General features: G+C 40.7%; 1 protein-coding gene across 1 annotated transcript; it reads left to right on the top strand.

Annotated features, from left to right (window-relative positions):
• The first annotated feature begins 1,154 nt into the window (after positions 1-1,154).
• eftud2 (elongation factor Tu GTP binding domain containing 2) lies at positions 1,155-13,220 on the top strand. Its single transcript, XM_020590634.1, has 28 exons — positions 1,155-1,312; positions 2,020-2,135; positions 2,226-2,388; positions 2,535-2,613; positions 2,774-2,849; positions 3,060-3,125; positions 3,223-3,258; positions 3,402-3,492; positions 3,598-3,680; positions 3,777-3,943; positions 4,281-4,405; positions 4,504-4,567; positions 4,667-4,757; positions 4,874-5,009; positions 5,195-5,322; positions 5,677-5,870; positions 5,956-6,074; positions 6,156-6,292; positions 6,530-6,631; positions 7,357-7,439; positions 7,697-7,783; positions 8,730-8,856; positions 9,536-9,623; positions 9,785-9,903; positions 10,132-10,226; positions 10,501-10,654; positions 12,487-12,594; positions 12,694-13,220. Exons 2-28 carry the CDS (start codon positions 2,031-2,033, stop codon positions 12,787-12,789), a joined length of 2,919 nt encoding a protein of 972 aa, XP_020446290.1. The 5' UTR covers positions 1,155-1,312; positions 2,020-2,030; the 3' UTR covers positions 12,790-13,220.
• The last annotated feature ends 222 nt before the right edge of the window (positions 13,221-13,442 follow it).

The following is a 13,442-nucleotide window of genomic DNA, read 5'->3' as shown; positions in this document are numbered from 1 at the left end:
AACCTGGGGTTCCGCCTCCATCAATCATGCATTCACACAAAAATACACACTCTTGTGTGTTACAGCCTGCTCAGTGTTTTATAACTAAGGTGTCACTTTATTTTTAAGCTCATTTAATAAGACAAGTTGAACCAGAACAGACTCATTTGGAGCAGCATAGAAACACATACAGTACACACATGGATCACTGTGTAGAGCTATGGGCAGCTTCTGCACAACTTCTATAATTAATTAAAGTCCCACTCCAGAAACATTTTCATTTTTATATTTGTATATAAAAATACTTTACTATAAACAATATGCAGTCTAACACAGCTTTTCCTCAAAAAAATTTCAGTGGGCCTCTGTAATAGGAATGAACATTGCCCCTCATTGTGCATTCCAGGATCTATGAATGTTGCCGTCATCCCTTATGTGGATTTGAATAATTTTGCACGCCCAATTTTTCAGTTTTTTTATTTGTTAAAAAAGTTTGACATATCCAATAAATTTCGTTCCACTTCATGATTGTGTCCCACTTGTTGTTGATTCTTCACAAAAAATTACAGTTTTATATCTTTATGTTTGAAGCCTGAAATGTGGCAAAAGGTCGCAAAGTTCAAGGGGGCCGAATACTTTCGCAAGGCACTGTATGTTGGCTTTTACTTTCTTCTTCCCAATAATCCAGATAAGTTTCTTTACACTGTGTGGTATTTCCCCTATTGCAGGATTAATTATAGGAGTAATATTCTTGATTTCTTGATCTCTTGAATACTATATTTTGTCTTGTTCTTAGGGATTTTGATTTGTTCCCAGGGATTAATTGTAGGAGGATCATTCTTGTTCTTGATTGTCTCTCAAATACCACATTTGGTTTGGCTTTAGGTACTTGAATTTGTTTCTCAAAATATATGTGTGGTGTTTGTTCTTATGGTGTTTTGTTGCTGCTCTCTATTGCTGCTGGAACACAGGAATTTCCCCACTGTGTGATCAATAAAGTCCTATCTATCTATCGACCTACCTACCTTATAATTTGGTTTACTCTGGTGTTTGGAGAGCAGTGTTGATGCCTCAGCACCGAATGACGGGGCTCTCTCTCTTCTGGGCTCAGCTCTTGGGTCTGGAGTTTTGGAATAGAGGGTGTCAATGGGGGCGGTGTTGAGTGTAACATTGATTGTTCACCGTTCTCAAGCCATTAGAAGAAGAAGAAAGGCGGAAGTAGTATCATAATGCGCATGGCGCTATTTGGAAAATAATTTTTCTTCTGAGTAAATACCCAAGTTTGTCGTGATTTGAAGATAATATTTGCTACTTACATTATAACAAAATACAAGTAAGTGTGTTTTGCAGCCTGTAGGATACAGTTTGCAGGAATCGTTAAATTGTTTAATTGCTCAACAACAACGTAACTGAATCGTCCGCCGGTCATTTATTTCTTTGCTTGTTAGCTGGCTAGCATGCTAATCTTGGGCTGGCTACTTACATTGCCAGAACAACAACAAGAGCAACTTACATAAAACGGAAACTTGTGACTTAGAGTTAATATTCATCTCAGATTTTCCGTAAACGACAGGCATATGTAAATTAGATTAATAGTCATCTAAACTGTGGTGTTTCGTGTTATGGTGCTTGCAAGTAGCATTAGCTTCTCTGAGAAGGCAACTTAACGTTACTATCTTACGGTAGTCCTCACAGCCTTTAAACTGTCAAGTTTATATTGCATGACTAAAATCAGTTTATTCGGAGACACGAATATAACAGTTGTTTGTTAATACCGACTCACGCAGTGTGAGTTCACATGTTTGGTTAGCTACAAAAAAGGTTATTTAGTGTAAAATGTTTTGATGTAAATAAAAAAAGCTATAGAAGGCAACAGAAACTTCACTATAAGTGGTAATTCGGTATCTTCACTGCACTTCAGAGAAACAAAGTCAGGACTCCATAAACTACAGTTGTGTTAAAATGTCATTGGTGTTGACCACTAGCAATATATTGGCTGTAACATCATGTGAAATCCCACACACATGACCCCTCTCTCAGGTCTCTACAAGATGGAGGCTGATCTGTATGATGAGTTTGGCAACTACATCGGTCCAGAGCTGGACTCTGACGATGATGAAGATGATCTGGAAGCAGAGGACAGAGAAGTTGATGAGGTATTCCTCCAACTCAATGTGAACAGTTTTTCCCAAGTTTGTTTATGTGGAACGTGAACGTGTTATGGCAATAACACTGCTCTTTTGCAGGGTGATGAAGATGAGGATGATGAGCCTGCTGATGCTGATGATGATGTCCCGGGCATGGAGGTGGTCCTGCATGAGGACAAAAAGTACTATCCTACAGCAGAAGAGGTTTATGGGCCTGAAGTGGAAACTATTGTCCAGGAGGAAGATACACAACCTCTTACAGGTTAGCGACACAGCAAAGGATATATTGAGCAATTAATAAACATGTATTCACTCACACAAGTAACTTGTCATTAATCTTAATTAGCATAAGGTAACTTATGCTGTGAAGTGCAACTCACAAACATTAGTGTTTTCTCACTGCTCCAGAGCCCATCATTAAGCCTGTGAAGAACAAGCAGTTCACCTTGATGGAGCAGGAGTTACCCGCCACTGTCTACGATATGGAGTAAGCCAATTCACATGGCTTTCTTTTTATATGAACCTGTGCATAATATACAGGGTTTTTTTTTTTTTGTTTGCCTAAAACCTGATGATGCAAATGTTGATCCAGAAGATTTAGATGTGTTTGGATTTCGAGTTGTGATAACCCTCCTCACTCTTTACAGATTCCTGGCAGATCTGATGGATGGTCCAGCGCTGATTCGTAATGTCACCCTATGTGGTCACCTTCACCATGGCAAGGTTAAAGCCTTTCTTACCACAGTCTCTGGTTCAGTCTTTCTTTATAGTTGTGTTATCTTGTCATGGCTTTATGGTTACATTTAGCCAACGAGGATGTGTGTTCCTGAAATGAAAAATGTAGGAGCATAGGAATGTTCTGGAGCACATGGTGCACTTTAGACTCATTTGTGACTCATGTAGATCTAATAGATTTGTTTGTTTGTTGTTCAGACCTGTTTTGTGGACTGCCTGATTGAGCAGACTCACCCAGAAATCAGAAAGAGAGATGATGTGGATGTAAGTGTTGTCTACAATAATTCAAAACTTTGCCCTTTATTACACACAAATTCTGTGTATGACAGCAGAGACTAACAAGGTGTATTAACTTTTTCAGCTCCGGTACACAGACATTCTCTTTACAGAACAGGAGGTAAGTGATTTAGTTGAGCTCTGGCATAATAAAGACACTACAGAAACATATTAAAATGGCAGGGTTTTGCAATCATGGAGGATGGTCCACAAAAGAATACAATACATAAAATGCTTTCCATTTTGTTTCCTTTTTCCCCATAGAGAGGAGTTGGTATCAAGAGTACTCCTGTCACAATGGTCCTGCCAGACTCCAGAGGCAAATCCTACCTTTTCAATATCATGGATACACCAGGTATTCTATTAACTGAATGTTTTGTTTGCTGAATGCATGTTTTGAAGTTTTGTTCTAGTGAATGATGTAAAACGTTCAACATGCTTTTGTAACTCTCCCTCAAAGGCCATGTAAACTTCTCTGACGAGGTCATATCTAGTGTCCGGATTTCAGACGGCATTGTCCTCTTCATTGACGCAGCAGAAGGAGTGAGTTGCTTATTTACTTATTTTGAATGTTCCCCCACCTCTGCGCTCCCTGTGCACATATGTTGATTTCGTTAACCTTTGTGCATCTCTGCCCAGGTGATGCTGAACACAGAGCGACTGATCAAACATGCAGTTCAGGAGCGTATGGCCATCACCATCTGCATCAACAAGGTGGACCGGCTCATCGTGGAGCTCAAACTGCCTCCCACAGATGCTTATTATAAACTTCGCCACATTGTGGATGAGGTTAATGGTTTGCTCAGGTAATCCTCATTGTCAGCTTTTTGTATAAGGAAACGTTTACTTAAATAATTGTTTTTCTGCCACACAATAATTCAGCTCAGATTGATGGATTTGAATCATTCTTCCACAGTGTTGGTGGGAAAACTTTGCAATTTTTGTTGTAACTTTGACAGCTGTGTATTGGCAAATATGGGACTTAACTCAGAAAACACAGGCAAACACAGATTTTTTTTTTTTTTTAATGGAAAACCATGTTCTTTGTCACACTGTATAAGTTACGTTACGTAAATGTTACTCTGTATTGTGGCATTATCAGATACGTTAATAGAATAACTTGTCCTTTCTTTTCTCTCTCAGCACATACTCCACAGATGAGAATTTGGTGGTGTCACCTCTCCTTGGAAACGTCTGCTTCGCCAGTTCGCAGTACAGCATCTGTTTCACCCTGGGGTCTTTTGCAAAGATCTACGCAGATACCTACGGTGAGATGATGCTTCAGCACATAAACACAAACATGTCCTGCTTATCTCATGTGTCATTTGCTAATTATAGGATTAACTAACTGTGTTTGTGGTTACAGGTGACATCAACTATAATGAGTTTGCCAAAAGGCTTTGGGGAGACATTTATTTCAACCCTAAAACGTGAGTGGTTAGTTTGAATTTCAGCAGATGCTGAGCCCGCCTCTCTATCCTCTAAAGCATCCTTACTGTACAGTGATTTTTCTTTTCATCTCTGTTCAGTCGCAAGTTCACAAAGAAAGCTCCCAGCAGTAACTCTCAGCGCAGCTTTGTTGAATTTGTCCTGGAGCCTCTCTACAAGATCCTCTCACAGGTTTGATATGTCTAAGATAATTTTCTAATGTGCATCAACAATAGCTCGCTCACTACCCTTGGGGCCCCATCAGGCACAGGCTGTGTTGCAGAACTCGATATCTTTTATGTGTCTAGGTTGTTGGGGATGTGGACACGTCTCTCCCCCGAGTTCTGGATGAGCTGGGGATCCACCTGACTAAAGAGGAGCTAAAGATGAACATTAGACCCCTACTGAGACTGGTCTGCAACCGCTTCTTTGGAGAATTCACTGGTATGGTTTAATTTGTTTCTGTCTGTCCTTTTCATTTTGTATTGATAGTTTGGATAAGTAAATGAATTAACAATAAAAATACTGCAGAGGAACTGTATCTGTCTTATCTGCTAATGGTTGTAATTTTAATACGGTAGTGTAAGGTCATTCTTTCCATAACTGTGATGTGGATGTCTGCCCTGCAGGTTTTGTGGACATGTGTGTACAACACATCCCCTCACCACAAGAGGGCGCTCGGACCAAGATAGAGCACACCTATGCAGGAGGTCTGGACTCGGACCTGGGGGAGGCCATGGCAGAGTGTGACCCTGATGTGAGTAGAATGGACACAGAACTGGAGTTTCCTGTTTATTGCTGAGTGAGAAGCAGAAACACCAGTTTACTGCTGGTAGCTGCAATCTGTTCCCAGTAGAAGTCAATAGAGTCATTCCAGCTTGCTTTACAAATTAATCCAACAGGCTTTTTTAATTGGCTTAAAATAAATAAACCCAGTTTAAGACAGCGTAGGACATTGATCACAGTTGCCCGAGTTCAATCTAAAACTGAGTTACGGCCTTTGTTCTCGAAGTCATTTAGGACTAAAAAAGGTTTCATTCCAGTGATCAGACTTTACTGTCCTATTTTCTGTGTCTTGCTTTAATCCCTCTCCTGCTCACCTCATCTTCAGGGCCCTTTGATGTGCCACACCACTAAGATGTACAACACAGAGGACGGAGTTCAGTTCCATGCATTTGGCAGGGTGCTGAGTGGCACCATCCAGGCAGGCCAGCCCGTCAAGGTTTTAGGAGAGAACTACACCCTTGAAGATGAGGAGGACTCACAGGTTTGCACTGTGGGCCGTCTCTGGATTTCTGTTGCCAGGTACGATCCAGGGGTTTGTTTTATTGTAGAGTCAGAAATCAAAAAAATAATTAATTCAATGTTACTATTCTGTCCAAATTTTTAGATACCAAATTGAAGTGAACCGAGTCCCCGCTGGCAACTGGGTCCTCATCGAAGGCTGTGACCAGCCGATCGTCAAGACTTCCACAATCACAGAGCCCAGAGGCAATGAAGAGGTCAGACAGAAAACAAAAACACTTCTGAATTCTTAAAAATGCCTTACGAGCAAGAGCTTGTTCACTTTTTTTTTTTTTTTTTTTTTTTTTTTTCTTCCCAGGTTGAAATTCAACACAGCGTCAGTTATCAAGATTGCAGTGGAGCCCGTCAACCCATCGGAGCTGCCTAAAATGTTGGACGGACTGAGGAAGGTCAACAAGAGCTATCCTTCTCTAACCACAAAGGTGTGTCGGACAACACCCTGGTACAGCAGTGACATGGTGTTCAAAATGAGCCCAGACCCAGTAGCTCATGTACTTCATTTCAGTGACATTTACATGTAGTTCAAAGACTTTGATTTCTTTCTTGTGAAAAGGGAATGCGAAAGACTGTTTTCACACAAAATAAACTGTAATGTTAGGTATCTCCTTAAGCAGTTGGCACTGACCATGTTTGTGTGTCTTGGTGTTTTTATCTCTCAGGTGGAGGAGTCTGGAGAGCATGTTATCTTAGGCACAGGAGAGCTCTACTTGGACTGTGTCATGCACGACCTGCGCAAGATGTACTCTGAGATCGACATTAAGGTTTTTTGTTGTTGTTTTATTTTTCCCGCACTTTTTCTAGTGAAGCAAACTTCTGAAACTTTTTTTTTTTTCCCTTTGGCAAAAAAATGCCTTGTTTGATCAACTTAAGAAATTAGTAAAAGGTTTGATTATATAATGACACAATTCCACTGAAAGTCAAACATTTAGTTTATCAAAAACTAGGAAACAGGTATTTAAAGGTGTATATACCTCCTCAATACACAGTATACATTAAGTGGTTTTTTGCTAATCTTTTAGGCCTGTACACGACTAAGAATTTTGTCTGTCGACTCTGATTCGGTTGTTCAGTGAGACCATTCGACTTCTGTGTTTTTTGTTTTTCTTCTTTATATTATAGCCTAGACTGTCAGAAAATCAACTGGCATGAATGTCAGTGGTGATTTTGACCACATTAACATCGGTGATCAAATGCAAGAGAATGACAGAGATGGGCAAACAAACCGGACACACCATTGTGACTGTTGGTCTTTTCTCTTGTAAAAGTAGACCACGATTTTTGAAAACACTTCTAAAAAAAAGTATAAATCTCACCTTTATGTGCTTTGTCCTAGTGGACTTTGTTTTCTTCTTGTCCTCGGTCTGGACAGCAGTTTGCTAAATGTGTTGCTGGACCTTGCATAGAGAAACATCCATGATCCAAAGGTTCCACACAGGAATGAAGGCTTCAGCTTCTTTTTGTTAACATTGCTGCTCTTTACTCACAGGTTGCCGACCCAGTTGTGACTTTTTGTGAAACAGTTGTTGAGACATCATCTCTCAAGTGCTTTGCTGAAACACCAAACAAAAAGTATGTATTAAACATATTTTGGAGTTTGATGAACACTTATTTTGCTAGATTATTATTATAACTCAGTAATTAAAGGTGCTAATTTCAAGCATGAACTGAGGTGGTTATTTTAGATCCTGTGTTCCGTTGGGGAGTTAAATTTGCATACTGTGCACTTGGAGATCAATTTAGAGTCTGTGTCAGAGTCAGTCCTTTCCTCTGGCAATGTCTCCCCAACCCAGAGTGAGTGATTGAAGCCTGTGCGATGTAATTGACAGGAATAAGATTACCATGATAGCTGAGCCTTTGGAGAAGGGGCTGGCTGAGGACATAGAGAACGAAGTGGTGCAGATCACATGGAACAGGTATGTTGGGGAAGACTTCACCATCTCACTCACACATTCAGAACTTTAGGTGATATTTTAATTAATTAATTATAATGTGCTGTTTAGTTTAGACATACCTGAAAATCTTTGACATATGGTTGTAGCCTTTATTAATTTTTCTGTATATCAAACATGTCTGTGCAGATTCTCAGTCATCCAGGTCATAGTAAAAATAGTAGAAATCTAAGTCCAGTTGATTTTTCTAAGGTTATTTCATTTTACTGCATATCAAACCCGTTCAGGCCAATCATGTATCCTTCAGCTAGCAGGAGTAACAGTGGTTGGTTCTTTCATTACATGCTTTAGAAGCTAAAGAAATGTAGAAATGCCCAGAGCTGAAAGAGTCATGTAAAATCTGCAGCTATTGGATTAGCAGGTAATAATCCCTTTAAAGCTGTAGGTGTGTTACCCAGTTTTTTTTTTCCAGTCATAGTCATAGTTTCCTAGTCATACACTGAGCAAGTGGTGTGTGAATTCTCTGATGTGTCTTTGGTTTTCATTTTTAAGTTGACATGGAAGTGACAACAATGTGTTTCCATTTGAGCAAGAACAGCCTTGTGCCCAGTGTTATAAGTACTGTATGTGCACATGAGAGACCCTCCTTAGTATGTTGATCCATACAGTAAATGAATGATTCTCTAAAAGCATGCACATTTTCCTGTCAGTGTCTTATAGATCACGTGTGTGTTCTACTTAAGAGCAGCTTCATGTCAGTACTCAGCTTATCTTTGAAGCCATCTGGGCCCGGTGGTGCTTGCATGGAGTAGCAATGTCAGAAGAGTGGCATACTTCACAGACCATTAAACTAAACTTTCGCTCTTCCATTAACCCCTCAACCCCACCATCAGTCCATCTTCTTAATGTCCCAGCTGACACTTTTGCAATCTTCCTGTCAACCAGTGGCTGCTCTGTTTTCACATGGCAGGAAGAAGCTGGGGGAGTTTTTCCAGACAAAGTACGACTGGGATCTGCTGGCTGCCAGGTCTATCTGGGCCTTTGGACCAGACACAACGGGACCAAACATTCTTGTAGATGATACGCTGCCTTCTGAGGTGAGTTTTCAGATAGGCAGGTGAGTCACGGCAAAACAGGTTTAACTGGAAAAGGCCAGCTATTTTCTGTATTCATAGTATTTTCAGCACTCGCCATTCAGAGACAAACCAATAATGAACTACTATAACTTTTTACAGCATCTCAAGTATTAAGACTCAGCTGTTTGCGCTCGAGATCTCTGTGAAAGCATGATGAGCTAGTGGACTGTAAACAAATTGAGAGCACGCACAGAGATCTCGCACGTATAGTTGCACACGAACTCCGTTAGAGTTTTTAGTCCAACATAGTTTTTTAGCTAACAGTAGTTTTAATGAAATTTAGTCTGTAAAACATCACAGTCCAAAGTGACGTGCCTCAAATAACCTGTTTTATTGGACCAACTGTCCAAACCCCCTGAAATATTGGCTTTACAAACAGAAGAGAAGCGGCAAATCCTCTCGCACTGGAAGCTGCATCCAGCACTTTTTTGTCAGTTCATCTTGATAAACAGTTAATTTGTAAGTAACGTGTAATTTTTGGAGATTAATTTAGACTGTCATTAAGGCATTACACCAGACACGTTTTATTCATTAGCACCTGTTAATCAGGAGGAAGATTCCTCAAGGCTGTTGAAATCTGTGAGGCTTCGTTTAATAGCACATGCTGCTAACATTAGATGTGCTCATTTTCCCTCTGTAGGTGGACAAGGCGCTGCTCGGCTCGGTCAAAGACAGCATTGTTCAGGGCTTCCAGTGGGGCACCAGGGAGGGGCCTCTGTGTGATGAGCGTATGTTTTACAAAATACACTTCTGTTATTGTTTTGTCACCCTTATGTCCAGCATATTGCACTTTACACAGTGTGCACAAGGCAGATGTCTTCGGGTTTTTTTTGTTTTTGTTTTTTTCCTCATCATTGTTACCACAACTTGGTCTTTGTGCTACCCTCAGCCATTAGAAATGTGAAATTTAAGATCCTGGATGCCGTCATCGCTCAGGAGCCTCTCCACAGAGGAGGAGGCCAGGTCATCCCCACAGCCAGGAGAGTGGTGTACTCTGCTTTCCTCATGGTGAGATCACTTTCTCTAATGCTCCATTACTTTGATTACTGCTTACGATTTTGCTGACAGGCCTTCATTTTAATTCCAGCACAATAACGCTATTCTTTCATAATTTTGGCCTCTTTCCTCATCTCATTTGGCTGTTTTACTGCGGTGGGGCAGCTTTGCATGGGATAGCCATACTGGTTGTACTCGCTTTTGTCCTCGCTTTAATCTCTAGCCTCCCTTGTGTTCCAGGCCACGCCAAGGTTGATGGAGCCATACTACTTTGTGGAGGTTCAGGCTCCAGCTGATTGTGTATCTGCTGTCTACACAGTGCTGGCTCGAAGAAGGTTTGTCTAGTATCACCTCAGGCAGAAAATGTTAAGACTAGAGCAAGTGTTTTGATGGTTGATTAGTCATTTAAATAATTTCTTTAAGCAAAAATGCCAAGAATGTACTGGTTTTGTTTTTTCAAATATTAATATTTTCTCCATTTTCTCAGTCTTCCGAGACAATAAATTGAAGCTCTCTGGGTTTTGGACCCTTGCTGAGATAAAACGAGCATTTTCAAACCGTCAGCTTGGTTTGGATTTTTAATTTGGTCCTATATTTGTCATCCATCAGGGGTCATGTCACCCAGGATGCGCCTATTCCAGGGTCACCGCTCTACACCATTAAGGCTTTCATCCCAGCCATTGACTCCTTTGGCTTTGAGACAGACCTCCGCACACATACACAAGGGCAGGCCTTTGCCCTGTCTGTGTTCCATCACTGGCAGGTAGGATTTCTAGACCCACAGCTGCCTTTCCACCAGACATTAATGTCAGTGAAATCAAAGAAAAAACAAACATTCAGAGTAGATTGGAAGGTGTCCAGAGAAGTGTAAATGCTGTTCTTTCAGAATATACATGTAAAGAAAGAAAAACAGGTTTGATCCAAAAGAGAAATACACACAAAAATGAGCTTTCAGCTCAGAAAATAGCACATTTGACAAATATCAGACTGGTTGGACAGCCATGCTTCAGACAGATAAATATTTTACTTCTGTGTCAAATAAAAAAAAAAGGAAGTCCTGCAATTTTTAAGTGTAGATTCATTGAGTTGTCTGACGCATGGAAACTGAAGAGTTTAGGAGCTAACACGCTGCTACTATGACAAGCAGTATTGCAAGAAGAGCAGTTATGAATTCCACATACGTCTGTACACAAATGCTGTCACACAAATTTGGTGGCTCATGCATGTGTGCCACTCTGGCTGAACTGCTTTTAATGTGGAGATTTGGTGGCTCATGCATGTGTGCTACTCTGGCTGAACTGCTTTTAATGTGGAGTGTTAAGTCATTAAGTTTTATGTATAATGTGGCAGTCTCTGTCACTGCCTGCCATGTCTGACTCGTGTTTGTGTCTGCACTCTGCAGTGAAAATCAGCTCCACTTAGTGTAGACTAATACTTTACTGCATTTGTCTGGGAGGAAAATAAGGATTTCACTGGTGTAAAACTTAATATTTTATCCTCCTAACTTATGTTATATCCCCTTGAGGTGTGAAGGCAAGAGCAGGACATGAATTATTTATGTCCTGCTTGTTAAATCACTGAAAGTCTTGTTATAGCTATAGACTGGGAGCAGAAATAAAAGCCATTGATATTTTTTGATTTCACAGTGCAGCATCTTGTAGTGCCACATTTGTACAGTAATGTTAGGAAGGAGCAGTATATTGGAATTTATCATTGAATTAGCAGTAATAATAATAATAATACAGAGCAGTTACTGAGCCAGTTTTCCCCTGGGATGAGTTCTAAAATCTTTTTCAACGTCCAGCCTGCTTTCTAAAGGGCAGTTACAGACCATGCACCACATATGGTCAATACTCTGAATCTTCTCTGGGCTTTGATAGAGACGGTTCCTGCTAAGACGTACTGATTCAACTGCCCTAGAAAATCAGAACATAGGAGTCCCTTAACTTTGTTGTTTGCTCTGTTAAACTCCAGAGGCTCCATTGTCCCTCCTTCATTAGTTTGATCATATATTGGCAGGCAGACAGCACAGTGCTGAGTTACAGTTTTTAGTAGCTCTCATCCATCTGTTGATTGGGCTTCAGCCACTCTATTGATTATTTTCTGCCTCCCCCCCAGTTTTTAATCTGTCCCTGAGGCTGGGAATGTCTTATTTAGTCCACTCTAACCTACTTGGATCAGATCCAACATTCCTACCATGTTTTCTTTTCCTTCTCTCTTTGCATTGAGGGAGATAGATCATCACTGAAGTTCACGCTGAGCTACTTTAAAATAATGGATTTAGTGAATCGTTTTAAAATATTGTGAGCACTGCTAACCCACTAACATTGCACTGATGCTGGAGGAGCAACACTACTCATGTTGCTTTTTCCATCACGTTGATGGACACACTCCTGACTCATTAACAACATGGCAGACACGCAACTGAATCAGATATTTGGTGAAAGGTTGAAGCCACTAATGGAAGTGCCCACTCAGCTTATTGGAGCTCCAGATTTGATGTATTGTATGTTGGCAGATAGTGTGTTGATTGATACAAAGGGCTGCCATTGCCTCCTTCTCTCTGGTTTTACTTGCGTTTATATTTGCCTTCAGATTGTTCCTGGTGACCCCTTAGACAAGAGTATCGTGATCAGGCCCCTTGAGCCTCAGCCTGCCCCCCATCTGGCCAGAGAGTTCATGATCAAGACCCGAAGGCGTAAGGTGAGTCTTGTGTCCTCTTGTTTATCATTATTTCTAAAATTTTATTGAGTGAATAACTTTTTTCTTTTGGTACGACTGATGTCCTGTTTTGTTTTGCAGGGTCTAAGCGAAGATGTGAGTATCAGCAAGTTCTTCGACGATCCCATGTTGTTGGAGCTGGCCAAACAGGACGTGGTGCTTAACTACCCCATGTGAGACTGTAGCACCGCAGCCAACAACAAAACCTCCTCCAGTCACTCAACGGCAAATCCGATGTTGTTTTAAAAGGATATTTTTGGTCAAATCGACCACATCAGCGCAGGATCCATGGAAAGTCTTCAGTGGTTATTCTGACTCATCAAAGACTCATTGCAGTTTAATTAGTTTGTCCCCTAATGGAAATCACAACCAATAAATTATAAAAAACTACACGAAGCAACTTGACTTAGGAGAGTTTCTGCTCTTCCCTTTGGAGAGGAGCTCTCATTGGTCAAAAATTGCAGAGGTTTGTTGCAACTCATCTTTGTCTTGTATTTTTTATATGTAGAAATTATTAGTGTTTTTGTAGAAGAAGATAACATGGTAGCTTTTTTTTTTAATGGATGCCATGGATTTGGTGTATGTCTGAATAAAGGAGGTGTATCAGACCAGCCTCACAATGTTGTTACTGTTGGAACCTTGAGTGGGAGCCTCAGTGTAGTGGACTCAGTTCTGTGTCTGGGTTGAAACTAGTGCTAAGTTAGAGCTTTGCTGATGAGTGGTGTGTCGGTTTGTGGCTCTGTGTGGGCGGTGACTGATGGACAGACTGAAGGCTGGTTGGAGGCAGAAGGGAGATGAAGTGGAAGTTGGTGTCATGTTGTCAAATCAAA

This window comes from Monopterus albus, unplaced genomic scaffold (assembly GCF_001952655.1).
Source record: "Monopterus albus unplaced genomic scaffold, M_albus_1.0 scaffold12.1, whole genome shotgun sequence".
Lineage (NCBI taxonomy): Eukaryota > Metazoa > Chordata > Actinopteri > Synbranchiformes > Synbranchidae > Monopterus > Monopterus albus.
This window is presented reverse-complemented; position numbering and strand designations above follow the sequence as displayed.

Coding starts and splice junctions, on each gene's coding strand:
- eftud2 (XM_020590634.1), top strand. CDS start 2,031: ATGGAGGCTGATCTGTATGATGAGTTTGGCAACTACATCGGTCCAGAG. Junction 2,850..3,059: donor GTCACCTTCACCATGGCAAG/GTTAAAGCCTTT, acceptor TTTGTTGTTCAG/ACCTGTTTTGTGGACTGCCT. Junction 3,126..3,222: donor GAAAGAGAGATGATGTGGAT/GTAAGTGTTGTC, acceptor TAACTTTTTCAG/CTCCGGTACACAGACATTCT.